An 18,593-nucleotide genomic window follows, 5' to 3' on the forward strand; every position below is an offset into this window, starting at 1 on the left:
CATGGACTGACAACGGATTGGAGAAACCTAGAAACACAAACCCAAGAGAACCATAGTTGCAATCTCTTTCTGCCTGGGGTTTTCTTTCACAAGTTCTTCATACGCGCGCACACACACACACACACACACGTGTCTGTATATGTGTGTGTGTGTGTGTGTGTGTGTGTGTATATGTATATGTGTTTATGTGTGTGTGTGTGTATAATTTAACATGGGACCTTCTCTTAAAGAACATGCAACCTGCCTAAGTGGGTTCTGTGACATGGAATGTATGGTTCTCTTACCACAACACATGAGGAATGGCTCAGGTGACAAGGCACGCATGAGGTGATTGATCACTAACCCTGAATCCATATCATTTACAGGCAGTTAACAATGCTTGGATTTAGAAGGTTCGGTATTCCCTAAACAAATGAAGCTCAAATGGGAGAACATGAAATTTCTCAACTGCTTTCCATGTTCCTAAGCTAACAGAATATTGCATCAGATGGTGACACAACAGATCGACAGAAGTTCAAACTCTAACGTAATTTATCGTTCACTCAGTGGGGCAAGGTCTAACTTAGTCTTTGACCTAAACAACACTCTTGTCTATTTAAGACCCTGACCTTGTACTTCTTTTTTTTTTTTAAAGATTTTATTTATTTATTTGACAGACAGAGATCACAAGTAGGCAGAGAAGCAGGCAGAGAGAGAGGAGGAAGCAGGCTCCCTGCTGAGCAGAGAGTGGGATGCGGGGCTCTATCCAAGAACACTGGGATCATGACCTGAGTCGAAGGCAGAGGCTTTAACCCACTGAGCCCCCCAGGCGTCCCTGACCTTGTATTTCTGTTTTATATTTCTGAGGTTTATTTTTTAAGGTGATTGGATACTTTGGTCCACTGAACTAACAAAAGCGAATCTCACATTTCCATCATGAGACAGAAGGACTGGACTCTAATTTGAAAGCCAGCCTAAATTTTTCTCATATGAAGACACTTGTAATTTTTTTCATTATGAGGCACTTATTCTTCAACCACTGATAAGATCTAAAAACCTATCATATTGCAATTTAGTTATCAGATGGACTTACTTTGTATTAAAGTTGGAAATTCTTGGGTGCCTGGGTGGCTCAGTGGGTTGAGCCGCTGCCTTCAGCTCGGGTCATGATCCCAGGGTCCTGGGATCGAGTCCCGTATCGGGCTCTCTGCTCAGCGGGGAGCCTGCTTCCCTCTCTCTCTCTGCCTGCCTCTCTGTCTACTTGTGGTCTCTGTCAAATAAACAAAATCTTTAAAAAAATAAAAATAAAAAAAAATAAAGTTGAAAATTCTTTTTAGGGAAAATGCAATACTATAATTATGTATCTCTTACCATGTACAATTTACACTGGCATTTTTAAGCTTATGAAACTAGTAAAATATTCATTTTTAAACAACACAACTTAAAAAATTCTCCATTATATGAAGAATACGAATTTTTTGTTCTCTACTTTTTTTATTTTAAGCAAACTCCATGCCACACATGGGGCTTCAACTCACAACCCTGAGATTAAGAGTCGCATGCTCTACTGAGGGAGCCCGCCAGGTGCCCCAACATTTAGAGTTTGAAAGCAAATCATCACCTGTAAAACAGATGAATTAATCAGAGAATAGTATATCACAATGTATTCGAGGAATTATACTTTAGCTTCATGAATTTTCTTATCTCTGTGTATGCTGAAAACAACCACAAGACAACTGCTATTAAATGTATTTATTACCATTTTAGATGTTTATACACACTTTAATACGTATGTATTAAAATATTACAGAAACTATCACCTGATGGTGGTAGAAATCGCTTACTTGAAAATATTAACTTCCCACACATCAAAATGCAACATCCTCTAATGAACTGCAAAATGCCTGAAGTACGTTAAAGAGATAAAACGGAGTTTATCATACCTTACAGCCTTATAAAGAGTTGCTAGCCAGCACAAAGATACTGGATTTATTTTACAATGAAAATGCGCTTTGATAGTCTGAAGGCTTGGACACAATGTAGGGCACTTTCCACAACACCCAAGAGATGCTTTGGGTAAAAAGTTAGAAAAGTATAAAACACGACAACTATCAGAAAGATTTTTTTAAAAAGAGTATTAGACAATCATCCTTTAAAAAAACATTTAATATCAATTTCTTCTATCCAAACAAACAGACATGATTCAGGTATTTTCAAATATTTTAGAAACACTTCCTGAAAAATTTCCAATACAGTAGCTTTCAGATGTTCCCTCAACACCAAGGTGCTCAGATGAAGTAAATCTTAGGAGAACTCACCACCACCACCAAGCATTTTTAAGCATACACTTACTCTTCTTACCACCTTAAGCTGAGAAGTGTGCAATCTTCCACAAATATTCACTAAGTTCAGCGAACGAACAAACGTTCACAAATGTTCAGCTAAATAACAACTAAAATATCAAAGTATCCTTTGGAAGACTGTGGAAAATCAACTGTCAATTTATACAAGTATTCATAAACACATGAAAATGTTCTAGCGTATCCTAAATGCCTCTGCCCTTTTGAGCTATACAAAGAAGTAATTAAAAGGATAAACTTCCTGAGTAGTTCCATAAAATATGGATAATATTTAAAAATGAGAAGCAGTCTGAAAAGCTAAACATTAACTATACTGTCTTATTAAAAGGCATAGAGGAATTTAGTAATTAATAGTACCACATAATTGTTTTATACAGGTTCTGTTGTCAGGCCTGCTTTTTAAAATTAAGTCACTATGGAAAAAATCTTTTCTGTCTGTAATTATGTTTAAATCAATTTGACTCTACCTTTTAAAGTCTATTAATTTAGCAAAGATAGCCAAAAGTTGATATTTGAGGAAAAGACTTTCAATGCAGGGTATGAACAACGAAAGATCATTAAAAAGATGGTAATGAGGGCGCCTGGATGGCTCAGTGGGTTAAAGCCTCTGCCTTTGGCTCAGGTCATGATCCCAGGATCCTGGGATCAAGTCCCGCATCAGGCTCTGTGCTCAGCAGGGAGCCTGCTTCCTTCTCTCTCTCTCTCTCTCTCTGCCTACTTGTGATCTCTGTTTGTCAAATAAATAAATAAAACCTTTAAAAAAAAAAAGATGGTAATGAAAGCATTCTCCATAAAAATAAAGACACAGGCAGGTCCACCTATACTTCTAGTTTAGGGGAAAAACACGATCAACCTTTTTAAAAAAATTATATAATTTTAAACTTTGCACTAAGTCAGGGCCTTTTTTCCCACCAAGATTCAGGTTTTAGTGTACTTGAAGGAAATTAAGTATATTGAAAAGATACTGGCTTCTAATAATATATAGACATATTGCTGTGTGGTATCACTATACTGATATATAATCTAGTGGAGGAGTAACAACACTGATCCTAAGTGGTAATTAAGCATCATCTTTCAAACTATTTCTGGGAGAAAAACTTGGTTGCCCCTTTTCTCAAACGAGAATACAATTTTCCTCGAAAATAAGATACAAAATTAGAAATTCTGAAAGGTTCTGTTTGTTAACCTCCGAAAAATATGCAATCACCTTTTAAGTATAAAGCACTAAATACAGGGTCAACTGGGTGACTTGGTTGGTTAAGAGTTTGCCTTCAGCTTGGGTCATGATCCCAGGGTTCTGGGTTCGAGCCCCGCATCGGGCTCCCTGCTCTGCAGGGAGTCTGCTTCTCTCTCTCCCACTCCCCCTGCTTGCATTCCCTCTCTTGTATTCCCTCTCTCGCTGTGTCTCTCTCTGTCAAATAAAAAAATGAAAAGAGCTAAATATAATTGTGCCTTGTCTAAAAGTGACACTGTTCATCAGAAATCTAGTGCTTCCTTTCTCTTCCCAAATCTTTGGAGATTTAATGTATCTTGAGAGGATCAACCAACAATGGAAATTTAGGCCAACTAGAAATGCTTATGGAAATTCAGCACCATTACTGAGGAAACATGCCTCTGAAGTATGAGGGTATAAAAAGAGCTTCATTCCAAAAGGAAAATCTGTCATTACAAAGGAAGCAGTCAGTCTCTTACATTCAGATCATGAGGATTAGTGATCATTGGTTCCTCTGGAATGAGACTTTTGACTCCAGCATTTATGTATATGTTTATTTGTGCTTTATAGTATGGCTATATGTGGCTCAAAAAATCACTAGTATATAAAAAATAAAAAGGGATTTAAAAAAATCCAAATTCTATTAAAGACTAGTAAAGTAATATAAAATGTCAAGTTTCAATCTAGTACTAAAAACAAAAAAAAAAAGTACCTCTACATAGACTGTAGAGCATCAGTTCTCAACCTTTTTTCTGACACAATGAATCCACGACATATTCCAACGAATAAACCCGTATTCTGACCAAGCTTTTCAAAAATGGGAAGGAAAATAAAATATTACGGAAACAGAGATGGGATGCAAATCTTCATGGCAGATCAGCGCCAGTCCCCGCGCCGGGTTATGGCAGAGAGCACTGGAGCAGATGATCCCTGGCCGCCAGTTTCAGCCCTCACCTCTTTCTCTCATGCAAGAGTATTTTCCAGAGCCCGAGTGAGTCAGTAATGATGGAATACTAACCTGAAATTTTCTCTAATTCACCTTTAAAAAGTAAATCAATCACAAAACACAAATGCTTTGTATGAATAACAATGAGCTTGTGACACTTCCCCAAAAAACAGGAGAAGATTATTAGTGTGTTGGTTACCTGCTAACAATCCCTGTTCTAGGATGTTATGGAGGCTTTAGAAAATACAACCGTGTTCCTCAGAGTGCAGGACTTAGGTAAGGAATTTAAAACCTATAGTTGCGAAATTTATTAAGTTGATAATGAGGAAACGAATTCCGTCTACAGAAACCGGCCATCTTGGACATACCCAGTTCTCAGCCGGAAGCCTCTGCTGATCCCTGTCCTGTTTGTAAAATCTATACTGACCAAGGCTCTTTGAGATTACAAATAATCAGAAGGGGTGTGGCATCCAAGACCCGGTTCTCAAAGCTCATGTGAAGAGCAGAAGACTGGTTTGCAGAGGGGACCGTCTTAAGGCATCAAGGGAGCTGTAGGTCAGAATGAAGTAAATGCTACAAGAAACAAATGTCTGAAGATGCCAGAACTCCAGACCAGGACAAACCGCCAGTGCATTAAACCAGGCCACTGCCATCTAAACCCCTTTCCCTGAGTTTTCAATTGGCTTGAAGTTCTATCCTAGGAGAAGATCTGATTATATGACAGAAGTCAAAGAGAAACCGGTTTTATTTTACTGTTACGTAAGACAGAGATTGGCAAAATTTTTTTTTTTACACAAAAGCCCAGATAGTAAATATTTTCAGTGTTTCTGGTCACATGATCTGGTCTTGGTCTCTGGTATTTTTTTCCCCCTAGGACTGTTTAAAAATATAAAGATTATTTTTAGCATGCTAGCCATATAAAAGCGGGTGCTTGCCAAATGAGGCCTTAGCTTGTAGTCCCTTGATACAGAAGAAAACCAAGTCTCAGCTACTAACTCTCCTTCTCTTTTTTTCAACTTTAAATAATGTCAGAATAGGAATCACAGGTTCAAAGGACTGTAAGGATGAGTGATGTAACTTTCCAAATGGGGAGCTCAAGGCTCAGGGGTCCCGAGTGACTTGCTTGTAACAGAGAGGTCAAACAGAGGTCAAACACTTTTATCTTCCATTTTTGGAATAAACTCAAATTTGAAGACTCCCTTTAAAATAAAGAGTGAGCTTTACTATATTCAAAGCTTAAAGTATTTGCTTTACCAGATACTTTTTTTTCACATTCTTTTATCATGTTCAAGAAATTTACCCTAAGAACCAAGAAAAACTTGAGATACCACGGGGCTTAAGGAGGCTTAGAATTCTGTCCCCTATACTCAATAAACTGGACAGGCTGGCTTCTGAGCAGAAGCCTAAATAGGGCTGCTGGGTAGAGGTACCCCCTTATATTGCATTAATATTCAAAGCAAACAGACTTTGCTCCTTTCTTGTTAAGTCCCTCAAGTACACACTGAGCTATACTAAGCAAACACTTCACAGAAAGAGTCTAACCCTATCCATCTATATTATTTCCTATTACAGAAATATGGAATTAGGAAAAGCACTTTAATGTCACTTCTCAGAGTTAATTTAAAAAAATTTTTTCATTTTCCTTCAAATGGTAAAACTGAAGCTTATTCTTTGTATCTGAGTTATTAGTTGTTTCCCACAGCATTTCTGATTAAAACCTGCTTTTATTATCAATGAAAAGATTCTCTAAACTAAAGCAGATATAGTCAGATATTCAAAATGAACCTTCCCTAAATTTAGTACTTGAATTTTAAAACTATATCACAACCCTGGACCAAAGGAAAAAAATCTTTCATGGGTCAGTTCTGAATATAGTTTGAAATCCCTTGAATCTTTTAAAATACATTTATACAACAACTGAATTTATAAAATACTATCATTGATAAACCATGTATCATCCAGGTTGTTTAAGAAATGCCATCACAGGGGCGCCTGGCTGGCTCAGTCGGTGCAGTATGTGACTCTTGATCTCACAGGGCTGGGTTCGAGCCCCACGTTGAGTGTAGAGATTACTTAAAATCTTAAAAGAAAGAAAGAAAGAAAGAAATGCCATCATGTATCAACTCCTAAAAGATCACAACTGCATCAAACATAGATGTGTGAAAATCTTCATTTTATTTATTTAAATTAATTTTTTAAAAGTAAACTCTACGCCCAGTATGGGGCTCAAACTCATGACCCTGAGATCAGGAGTCACAAGCTCTACTGATTGAGCCAGCCAGGCACCCCTGAAAACTTTCATTTTAGGTATGAGGTCATGTGTTTTCTCTACATCATGTTCTCACGTTTCAGGTAAGAGGAATTTGAATCCCTTAACACTAAAAATTAAGGATGCCCTCCTCCATCATTAAAAAAGATTAAAGAAAAAATCATTACTTCTCAATGATCCATAAGTGGCTCCTAGATCTTCCTTTTATTCTACTGTATTTGAAAACCCTTCTTCTTGAAGTTTCAACTTGAAGTCCTCTTTGATTCTCTCTAGCAACTCTGGTTTAAAAATAATATCCAATGCAGTCATTGCCAGAGCCTTGGCGGTAAGTAAAGTGTAGGACTGAGCTTCTTGTGAACCTAAAAAGTAGAGAAAATAAATGGGAAAACCTCATTATTTATTATAAATGACTGGTTTTCAGGTTAGCGCTTGATATCAAAACTGCCTCTCCAAATGCCCACCCCAATACAGTATTCTCTGAGGTCACATTAGATAATGAAGTAACAACAGGCTAAACCAAAGAGGCAACTACTACCACAGAGCGTATGCCAACACGGTCACTTCTTTTTTTTTTTTTTAAAGATTTTATTTATTTATTTATTTGACAGAGAGAAATCACAAGCAGGCAGAAAGAGAGGAGGAAGCAGGCTCCCTGCCAAGCAGAGAACCCGATGCGGAACTCGATCCCAGGACCCTGGATCATGACCTGAGCCGAAGGCAGAGGCCCAACCCACTGAGCCACCCAGGTGCCTAACATGGTCACTTCTAAGAACACTTACCTGCAGCTTCAGTGTATTGTTCTGTATGATTCAAGGCATCAGTTCCAATGTAAAAATATGGATGAATCCCAGGAACCACAAAAGTGACATTTCCAAAATCAGTAGACCCTTGGAAAGGTTAAGACAAGCCATGAATTTCTAATTGTTAGTCCAATGAACACCAGACTATACTTAGCCAATTTCTACAGCACCTTACATGATTTGCCACTCCTTTCCTGTTAGAAATTCTCTACTCCTTTGGCCTCCATGACTTGACTCTCTCCTGATTGTCTGGCTTTCTGTCTCCTAAATTGCTGCCTCTGCCTGTCTCCTAAGTGCTGGTCATCCCTAGGGAGTTATCTTTGGGTTCCTTCTCTGTGTACTTGTGGGACCCCAAAACTCCCGTGTTTTTAATCACCTTTCAGATACTGACAACTTCTCTATCTCCAATCTAGACATCTTTGGGAGGTACTGGATTCAACAGGCTACTGAACAGCTCCCCTTAGAAGTCCCATAAGCACCTCAAACTTAACATACTAATAATATGTACCAACTTATCATACCCCAACCTGCTTTCTCTTGAACTCATCTCAATAAATGACATCAACCCCCATTTCTATGGCCAAGTCCTTTTAAGTCCACTTCATCGACATCTATTACGGTATTTTAGGAGAACATCTCTAACATGCAAACATATTAGTAATGATGCTTTTAAAAGGAACAAAATCTAAAATAACCCCCAATACACTTATAACTACTTAAATTCTAATAGTTACTTACTGAACAACTATTAGTAAACAACTGTAATAGTCACACCTCAAAAACTGGAATGCCCCCTTATAACCTGCTAGCCTGCCTACTGATGACTGACAATGAATCAAAATTCTAGTTCTCCTTTAAGTAGCTTACTCAAAAATTAGAACTCAGCAAACTTAAAACACTACAAGTATTTAGAATACAAAGGAAAAAGTATGCTGGCTATTTCTAAAAATAAATCTGCTCATTTAACACTTTATATTCACTTAAGAGTTGGCTCAGTGGGTTAAGCCGCTGCCTTCGGCTCAGGTCATGATCTCAGGGTCCTGGGATCGAGTCCCACATCGAGCTCTCTGCTCATCGGGGAGCCTGCTTCCCTTCCTCTCTCTCTGCCTGCCTCTCTGCCTGCTTGTGATCTCTGTCAAATAAATAAATAAAATCTTTAAAAAAAAAAAAAAAGGGGTTCATTAGTTTCTTTCCCGTAACCATTAACTTTGTGAAAAATATTAAATATTAAAAATTATATATTAAGTATATTTTTAAAATGTTTTTAAAATGTTAAATATTAAAAACAAGAGCAATAACCTCCTATCTCCAAAGCTGCAAACAAAACCGTTTAGTCAAAAATGGTATTTTCCTTCCTCAAATAGCACAATATAGTATACATGAAGGAACTTAATTACCTGAAGTGCCATTCAGCATTGCGTCTTCTGAAATAAATTCTATTCCCAGTTTTTTTCCATTTTCAATATAAGCTTTCCACAGACTCTTATTGGGAAGAACATTGTAATAATCGTGGGCTCCACCTTTTATTTCTACCTAATAAAAAATTATAAAACAAGTTTTGAAATAAAAAACTCATTCACTATCTAATTTTCAAACCAGCAAGAGTTTTAAGGGCACACTTCCCCTTCCAGATATAAACTCTCTCAAATATTTTACCTTTAAAAAATATGTATTTTCTACAATGAGACTTCCCTAGGATCCTATCTCCTTTATGTGATCTATGCACCAAACCACACAACGTCACCTCGCTCTACTGGCCAGTGAGTCTCAACTTCTGTAACTTCAGTAGGGTACGGGGGGGGGGGGAAGCCCAAGAATCTCCATTTTAACCAGCACCTCCTAGTAATTCTGTTGCAGGTGGTCCAAAAACCAGGCACTGAGAAACACTGCTCTAGGCTGTAGCCTCTACAAGAAAAAATTAAGCTTTATTCATATCCAAAATACAAGCTGACACTGCCACTACTGCCTGAAAGGTTTAAAGGTACCCTGGGGCAAGGTTCACAGCGAAGAAGGGCTGATTATGGTCTTCACTTATTATTTATTCATTTTTTAAAGTAATCTCTACACCCAATGTGGGGCTTGAACTCACAACCCCAAGATCAAGAGCTGCATGCGCTACCGACTGAGCCAGCCAGGCGCCCCCAGGCCTCACTTATTAATTTCAGTATTTCGGTGTATGAAGATTTACAAGCAGTTTATCAGTGGCCAGTTAAGAGGATTTACAGATTTTGTTTTGATTAAATCCAAATGGCTAACAGTTCCTCAAACTAAAGGTAATACCAGTAACACTAGTAAAACCCAATTATAAAATGGTGGGGTGAACATTTCTTCTATTCTTAGCAATATCTAAGTTGGAAATAATGACAACCTTGGGGTGCCTGGGTGGCTCAGTGGGTTAGTCTCTGCCTTCAGCTCAGGTCGTGATCCCATGGTCCTGGGATCGAGCCCCGTATCGGGCTCTCTGCTCGCTGGGAAGCCTGCTTCCCTTCCTCTCTCTCTGCCTCTCTGCCTACTTGTGATCTGTCAAATAAATAAAAATCTTTAAAAACAAACAAACAAAACAGTTCCTTAAAAAAAAAAAAAGAATGAAAACCTGGTCATGTATTACAAGTCAGCCAATATATAAAAAATTATTACGAGACTATCTAAAATATAGATTAAAATCTAGTAACAATACACCTCGTCCTAAAGGAATATTCCCCTTGTGATACTAGCTAATGATAACAGTTCATGCATTTATTCTATAAATATTTTTATTATAATTATAAATAAATAAGGGATGAATGATTAATTTTTTTCCTCTCTGAACATTTATGCTGCCTGAGAATCACTGCTACTGTGAGACACCATTCACTAGCTGAATAAATCACACATCTCCAGTCTAAGGAGAGCAGAACAAATAAATTAGTAAGGATGAGAGTTAGGCCCTAACCTTTAACAAACACCTAATTTAATTCTCAAAAGAACCTGAAGATAGATTATATTATCTCCATTTTTCAAGAGAAAACAGAGGCCTAAACAGATGAAATAATAAGACAGTAATCATGTTTCCAAAAGTTACAAAATCAGTAGGCTAAGAAGCACCTATTCCAGATCTTAGCTCTCTGACTGGACCCCGAGTCCCTCCCAGGGCAAGATGACATAATTCTCAAGCTTCTCATTCTACTGTATGCCCTGTATGATTAGTACATAAATGTCCCTGGTTTCATGGTTCAAATGAACAAACTTTCCTCACTAACTTCTGCATCTATTTTAACTTTCCAGGAAGCCATAAGTATTTATATCATTGCTACACATACCTGTAATTTTGCCAAAAATAGCTTTTGCTGATTTTGCCCCAAAGTTCCCTTTATAGGACTATTTGAGTAATTCTAAAACATAACTGCTAAAAGGGAGGCTATAACTTGCAAAAAAGCAGGGATTCGGTTCAGTCCTATGAAGAGTTATTCCAGGAACAGTGTAATAAGAGGACTGTGGTCCTTCCTATGTGGGCACTGAGTAAAATGAGTAAGAATTAAAGACCTTCATATCAGCTACTCAGTCAACTGATTTTACATACTCAAAACATTGCCAAATGAAAAAGGGGCAAGATAGATTCTAATCTAACTTTTAAAAAAAAGATTATTTATTCATTTTAGAGAGCGACCTCAGGTGCATGTATACCTGTGAGGTGGGGGAGGGGCAGAGAGCATCTCAAGCAGACGCTGAGCTGAGTGCAGGGGGGCTCGATCTCATGACCCTGAGATCATGACCTGAGCTGAAATCAAGAGTCTGACCCGTAACCAACTGAGCCACTCAGGTGCCCCGGGTTCTAATCTAACTTGGTAATATTCTAACTAAACAACCCCAGCCCACATATATACCTCTGATTATAATTTAGATTAACTCTTAAAAGTTCTTACTGTACACCCAGTAGCCAAAGCTGCAGCTCTGAAGCAATCTTCTGCCTTTTTGGTCAAAACTGGAAGTTCTTTCATTGAGGGTGCACGGAAGTAATAGATTAATTCGGAATAAGAGGGAATGATATTGGGTTTTACACCACCATTTTTTATTATGCCTATAAAAAGAACCAAATTACTGAAATTGAGCTTGGAGACCATTTCTTTAGGTTAAAATATACCTATTAAGTTTTCAGCCAGTATGTACACGAAGAAAAACAATTTAAATTCACTAGCTTCACAGATTTACCAATCAAAGATTTTGACATGTTGTACAAAAGTTTCTATACACACGGTAAAGTAATACTTTCTAGCTAATAGGGAAAAAATTGTCTCTGTGTACTTTATTCTAAGGAATTTATATAATGCTAAGAAATTACGTTGCATGATTATAAAGCTATTAAAAACTTCTATAACTGTCCAGCTTTCTGAAAGAGAACTTTATTTTAGTAGGCTTCTTTACAGTTGTATATTTTGAGAAACTTCTGACCTAAGGGGAAAAAAAAGTGGTATAAGGTTCTGTAATTACCCTTGTACTTCCAGAATCCAGTGAATATTTTAAATGGCATATAAATAATGGGAACATAATTTTTAAGCCAGCAAGAAACCAAAGCAGGTAAAAAATCATCAAGCACTATTAGCCGTCAAAACAAATGCATTTATTTGGAAATACAACGAGAAAGAAGGTTTATCCATTCAAAGTAAAACTAGAATATAAGTACAAAGTTTAAATTTATATGACCCACTTTCAGAAATATTATTTCTACGTATTTCTCTTAAAAAAAACTAAGAAAATTGGCAAAAGTGCAACTATAAACTAACTTCAGCCTACAGCAAAATCAGGTAAAGAACAGATATTAAAGTGTAACAATATCCCAAATCATAAGAAAATAAACTAAAAAATAAACTCGTACCTTCAAAATAGTATTTTATTACTGTTGTTACATTAAGGCAATACACAAAATTTTATAAGATGTTACTCAGGATTAACGGCACCTGACAAAATAAAACCAGTACCCCTAACTTTTTTTAAATTGAGGAAATGATCTGCTACCATTAATAGACAGTGAGGATAACTGGAAAATCAAGATTCAACTTTCAAATACCCAGAGAAAGCATGTATGTCCTCACATAAAACCAGTTATTTCTACCTCAAAATGACCATTCAATTTATGCATGAATACTCTTAACTGTCTTCTTATCCAATATACACAAACATCCTAGGATTCTGTCACATGAATTTCTGAAAATGTTTAAGAAGTTTGGAGTATTCAAATGAAGTACATAAAATGTTTCCAATTTTTAAAACTCACACACTAATTACACTGCACAACTATATTAAGCACCATCTATCACACGCAACATTTGACATCCTTACCATGGACTCTCCAGGTTGGTTTCATTTGCTGTCTCAAAACAGACAGATTGTTGTAGGCGAGAACGGCAGCATCCAATGCATTTAATCCTTCCCAGGGATACGCAGCAGCATGGGAGGCTTTTCCATAGTACTTTACAGTCATGCTAGGAAATAAAACATCATTTGGAATTACTCTTTTCAAAATTGCTAAAGAAAATCCAGGTACTGTAATTAGAATTACCCAACACTTGTTGGGAATTCATTCAGACTGCTGGAATTTTTATTTGCAAATCATTTGTAGGAACAACATAACAATTTATGCACCTTAGTTATAGCTTACTGTCATGTAATACAGTGACTGAAGATGGCATTCCTCCCCAAAGAGAGAAAAAGACATCTTTGCTCAGTCGACCTCCTGTACAAATTAAATCTGTATAAAATTCAAGTCAAACAAACATGCAATTCTGGATTAGATGCTGCAGTTATAAAAAAGGGGGCTCCGGTCTCCTTCTACACTGCATTGTGGTAACTCTGTATCAAAGGTCTGCAAAGCTCAGCTAATTCTGTCTTAAGGGTAGGAGAAGGTAAAGGAAAACAAATAGGTGAGAGGCAGAGGCACTGGCAGAGATCTATAACCTCTAAGCTTCTCCAGGCATGTCCTCCTATCCACTACCCCTAAAACCAAAGTGGAAAGATTCTTCCTACTGCCACTGCACCAGCTCCTGGGAATAAGAATGAAGATACCAGAACCATTAAAATGGTCATCCCCTGAAAACAAGGCCTGATAAGATGCTGAGATGTAAGATCACTGAGTACAAGTAAGAAACTCTGCTGGAATGGTTCGGTTATTAATCCCTAGCTACCACAGGGGAGAATATGTGGTTTTCCAGAAACAGCTGAGCAGTGGCTCCTTGAGACAGCCCACAAAGTGGACCATTAACTACTGTGATTCTAAGTTCTGGTGTACAAAATTCAAACCACTTCAATGATCCATGCTCCCAAGTACCAAAGAAGGGAGCTCATCCACATAGAAATCAATAAAACATCACACCAGACAAATCAGCAAAGTATCTACTGACAAATTCCACTAAAATCCACAGCTGGTTAATTTCTGTATACTCTCTCAGAAACATAATTCACCCTCTTTGCAAAGAACTCAAATTACAATCAATAAACTAGAGAAGTGTGCTTTCTTCCCAACTCTAATAAAGCTGCCTCTTACACACCTAGTCAGTTGCAAGGATAACCCCATATTAAAGGATAGATATTTTCCAGAAAACAGATCGCTCAGTTTAAAGTAGAATATGTGTTAGGACGCCTGGGTGGCTCCATCTGTTAAGGGTCCAACTCCTGGTTTAGGTTCTGGTCATGATCTCACTCATGGGATCCAGCTCCACTTCGAGCTTTGCGCTCAGTGTGGAATCGGATTCTTTCTGCCTCTCCCTGTGCCCCTTCCCACTTGTGCTCTCTGTCTCTCAAATAAATAAAGCTTTAAAAAAGGATATGTCGGTGGCTCAGTGGGTTAAAGCCTCTGCTTTTGGCTCAGGTCATGATCCTGGGGTCCTGGGATCGAGCCCCGCATCGGGCTCTCTGCTCAGCGGGGAGCCTGCTTCCTCCTCTCTCTCTCTCTGCATGCCTCTCTGCCTACTTCTGATCTGTCTGTCAAATAAATAAATAAAATCTTAAGAAAAAAAAAAAGGACATGTGTCAACACATTCTGTTTGCTATTTCGATGCTTTTCAGGTACTACTTTAATAGTCCCATTATGAATACCATATTCAATCTCAACTAGAAGAGAATGACCAAATGTTATTCAAAGGAAATCAAGTAAGGCATCACATCATCATTTTTCAATTCACTTTTTAAATGTATAAATATGGAGGGGTTTTTTTAAAAAAATTTTTTAAGATTTTATTTATCCATTTGTCAAAGAGAGAGAGAAAGCACACAAGGGAGAGCACAAGCAGGGGGAGGGGCAGAGGGAGAAGCAGACTCCCAGCCAAGCAAGGAGCTTGACGTGGGGACTTGATCCCAGGACCGTGGAATAATGACCTGAGCCGAAGGCAGACGCTTAACCAACTGAGCCACCCAGGTGTCCCTAAATATGGAGTTTTAGTCTCCAGCTAGGACATGCAAACATCTTAATAGTCTGTTTTCCACAAGTTGTTTCAACTTGATCACTCACTCATGTTCAGCCACATCAGGAAGGTAAGCAGCATTCTCTTGGGATGGGTGGGCCATGAAAACAACATCAAGATTTTTAAAAGCCCCTGCTTCAATTAAATCAATTTTGCCACCACCATCTTCTTCTGCAGGGGTTCCCAGGACAATTACCTAGAAGGAGATACCTGTGTCAGAGCAATAAAAAAAACAACAAAAAACCTCGAAGGAAAATATCAAATTGATTCCCTTGCATATGTATTCACAACCTACACTCAAACTATGTGGAGGGAGGTTTTGTTCTCTGATACTTCAATAATGCAGGGGGCATAAATCTACGGTGTTAAATTAACCACAAATTCTATTTTCATTATTATACTAATTACATGCCAAGTATGCACTAAAGCTACAAAAGGAAACTTTTCCTAATTTTATAACTCAATTTTATACAACTAATGGCAAAGATGAAAAAAAGATAAATACTATCTACTGAGCTCCTCCAAATTCTTTAGGACTTGTCTCTTAAGGCTTCTTCTTGATTAAGTCTTTTAGTAATATATATAATTATTCATATACGTTTTTATTATTACATTTTTATTTCATTATTATAATTATTCATAAACTGGTAAAGAACTTTCTGATTACTTACTAGGTATCCTCACAACAACCCTGTGAGGTAGGTGAGTGATGTGTGCCATCATTTCAGGGATGATGGTTTTGAGGCAAGAAGCGAAGTGTTTTGCCCCAAAACACAGGGCAAGTCTCCAGGCGGAGCAGGGATTAGATGTCCTGATATCAGGCCTGAACTCTGGTTCCTTACTGAGATACCTCATTAAAATATCTTAACTCATTAAACTTTTGTGAAGAGCATTAAATAAACCTTAATGCCACAGTTAGAAACAGCCAACTATTACACAAACTTACTAATTCGATTCCACCAGTTCAACCAGGCAGACTTATTGGTCACCAAACACCTAATTAAACAAAAGAGAACTTTACAGAATAAACATTTTACTTTGATATTTAAGCTTAACTTCGTCAAACAATTTTTAAAAACAAAGAAAAATTATCTGTAAACAACTAATACACTTTCAAGGTCATGTATAGGAATACAATGAAATGGGCTGGAAAAAGTCTTGGCTTGTTAAGGGACTCAACATAAACTTCATTTTCACAGAGGAAAGATAACCTTGCTAAAATTATGCATTACCCTTCAAAAGTGTACATTTCCCAAAGCTGAACCTTCTTTGTTAGTCTATAAAGCACTCAAACTCTTAAATTAACCTACTTTTTACTCCGAACCCTTGACTCCTTAAATCTGATGACTTCTCAAGTTACATTTTGCTGACTTCCCTGAATCTTGCATAAACCTCCTTAAAGTTAAATCTCTTCAGTGTTTCATGCAATGCCAAAGGACACGCCCCCCACCCCCACCCAACAAAACAAAAACCTACCCAGCTGCAAAACCAAGCCCCCAGAAGCAGAAAAGAGAAGGCAGCTAAAGAGAATAAGCCACAAAAGATGAAACAGTTAAGATAAAAGAAAAGTTACTGACACTGGAAAAAAATGGGCTACAGAATATGAAAAGAAAACCTCGGTCTTGCCCTTAAGCCGAATGGAGACGACTGTATCTTAGCTCACAGAATGAAGGATATACCATCTGAAAAAACACAGTAACACAAGATTAAACTCGCCCTATAATAGACATTAAACGGCATTTCCCCCACTTAAAGGAGAAATATCTTAAAATCATGAAATATTAAAATTTAAGGATTAACTCACCCGGGTAGTAAATGTTCATTCACTTCCCCACTCTTTGTGGGGAAGTTTGGTAGTTCTAATGACTGAAAACTTCCTATCCAAATACCAATGATTCGAATCACAACAGCTCCTATGACTGCCACGAACAAAGGATGTTTTGGAGCCTAAGAAAGAGACTATAGGTTTCCCTACAATAAGTACTTCCTTCCAGAGATTGCACAACCTTGTCAGCAAATTGCGGTTACCTCTGTTTCCAAAAATAAATCACAGCGACAACCAGGCTCGGTTCTAAGTTCTCTCCTTAGGGGAGTCTACTCAATCGTTTACAACTACATAAGAGACAACAAAAGTCTGAAAAAGGTCTCTGGGCCGACAACTTGAGAACGACTGACTTTTATCCAAGGGTTCTTCTGCCTTCCGGCAAAAGCGAGGCCGGGACACCGCGGGGACGGATGCGCACGGGAAGCGCCGGGGCCTGCGGTCCCCGGGTCCCGCCCGGCCTGGGCAGAGGCGCTGGAAGTCCCGAGCCAGGGCCCCACCTCACCTTCACCGGCGGAGGCGGTCCGGGGAGGCTCTCCAGGGCCCCCTTCACGCCCAGTGCGGCCGCCGCCCCGACCTCGGCGATCAGGTTGTGGCCGCAGGCGTGCCCGATGCCCGGCAGCGCGTCGTACTCGCAGAGGAAGCCCAGCTGCAGCGGCCGCTGCGTCGCGCCGGCCCCCGGCGGCCCCCACTCGGCGCGGAAGGCCGTGGCCAGGTGGTAGTGCGGCTGCACCGTCCACGAGGCGACCGGAGGCTCGCACTCGAAGAAGCGGGTCAGCACGCCGTGGGCCCGGTGCTCCTCGTAGGCCAGCTCGGGCTCGCTCCAGATCGCGCGGCTCAGGGCCCCCAGGCGCTCGGCCGCCTCGTCAATGCGCTCCGCGGCGCGCAGCTTCAGCAGCTCCAGCTCGGAGACGCCCGCGCAGGCGCCCCCGTCCACCGGCCGCTCCTCTCCGGGTCTCATCGTGCCCACCGCCGGTGACCTGAGAGCACGCCGCTAGTGTGTCCGCTCGCTTGCTACCTCCTAGCTGCCCACCGCTGGCGCGCACGCTCAGGCGTCCGGGAGTATCCGACCTGGGCGCGTTAGTCCGCCCAGCAGCTCCGGGGAGCACCGCCCCGGAGCCCCAGGGCCCCGCCTCCAGCGCCTCGCCCGGTACAATATCCGCCCCTTCTGCGCCCCTTCTGAGAGGGCTCCTGGCCGCGGGAGGGGGTGGGGAATGAGGAGTGCTCCCAGCGGAGGGCACTGGAAAGTGGCGGTGTAGAGGGACACTCGTCTCTCTTCCGTCTCCTTGACTGTGCTTACAACTGAACTATGCTTTAAGGTCATTATCACTTTGCTGCTGCTGCTGCTTATTTCCCACAGCAGCAGAATGAGGACGGTTTTATTGGTTAATTGGCGTCAGGGACAGGACCAAGTGGAACATGGTCCTTGAAAAACGCCACTTCCCTTTCTAGAACAGTAATGAAAACTTATACAAGCTTTTTAGTTCATAAAACTGGATGTCAGTATAAAAGTGCTATACGGAATCTATAGACTCCATGTTCTTAAAGTGTACTGTGCTGCCCTCACTTTCTTCTTCATGAGGTTGCTGTATTCTCTTAAAAGGTGCAACTACTCGGGGTGCCTGGATGGCTCAGTGGGTTAAGCCAATGCCTTCAGCTCGGGTCATGCTCCCAGGGTCCTGGGATCGAGCCCTACATGGAGCCCTACATGGAGCCCTACATGGAGCCCTACATGGAGCCCTACATGGAGCCCTACACGGAGCCCTACACG

The 18,593-nt window shown here is 39.7% G+C and overlaps 1 protein-coding gene across 2 annotated transcripts; it reads right to left on the reverse strand.

Moving 5' to 3' along the window:
• Positions 1–6,540: 6,540 nt before the first annotated feature.
• PM20D2 (peptidase M20 domain containing 2) lies at positions 6,541–17,851 on the reverse strand. Of its 2 annotated transcripts, XM_044245820.1 has the most exons (8): positions 17,328–17,851; positions 15,048–15,196; positions 12,884–13,026; positions 11,470–11,624; positions 8,965–9,100; positions 7,547–7,654; positions 6,935–7,126; positions 6,541–6,578 (listed from the first exon to the last, which is right to left on the reverse strand). In XM_044245820.1, the coding sequence occupies exons 1-7, from the start codon at positions 17,781–17,783 to the stop codon at positions 6,972–6,974; spliced, it is 1,302 nt and encodes a 433-aa protein (XP_044101755.1). In that variant the 5' UTR covers positions 17,784–17,851; the 3' UTR covers positions 6,541–6,578; positions 6,935–6,971. The 2 variants fall into 2 exon arrangements, with proteins under 2 accessions (XP_044101755.1, XP_044101748.1); XM_044245813.1 differs by lacking the exon at positions 6,541–6,578 and having other exon boundaries at positions 6,723–7,126.
• Between the last annotated feature and the right edge of the window lie 742 nt (positions 17,852–18,593).

This window comes from Neovison vison, chromosome 1, assembly GCF_020171115.1.
Source record: "Neovison vison isolate M4711 chromosome 1, ASM_NN_V1, whole genome shotgun sequence".
Taxonomy (NCBI): Eukaryota; Metazoa; Chordata; class Mammalia; order Carnivora; family Mustelidae; genus Neogale; species Neogale vison.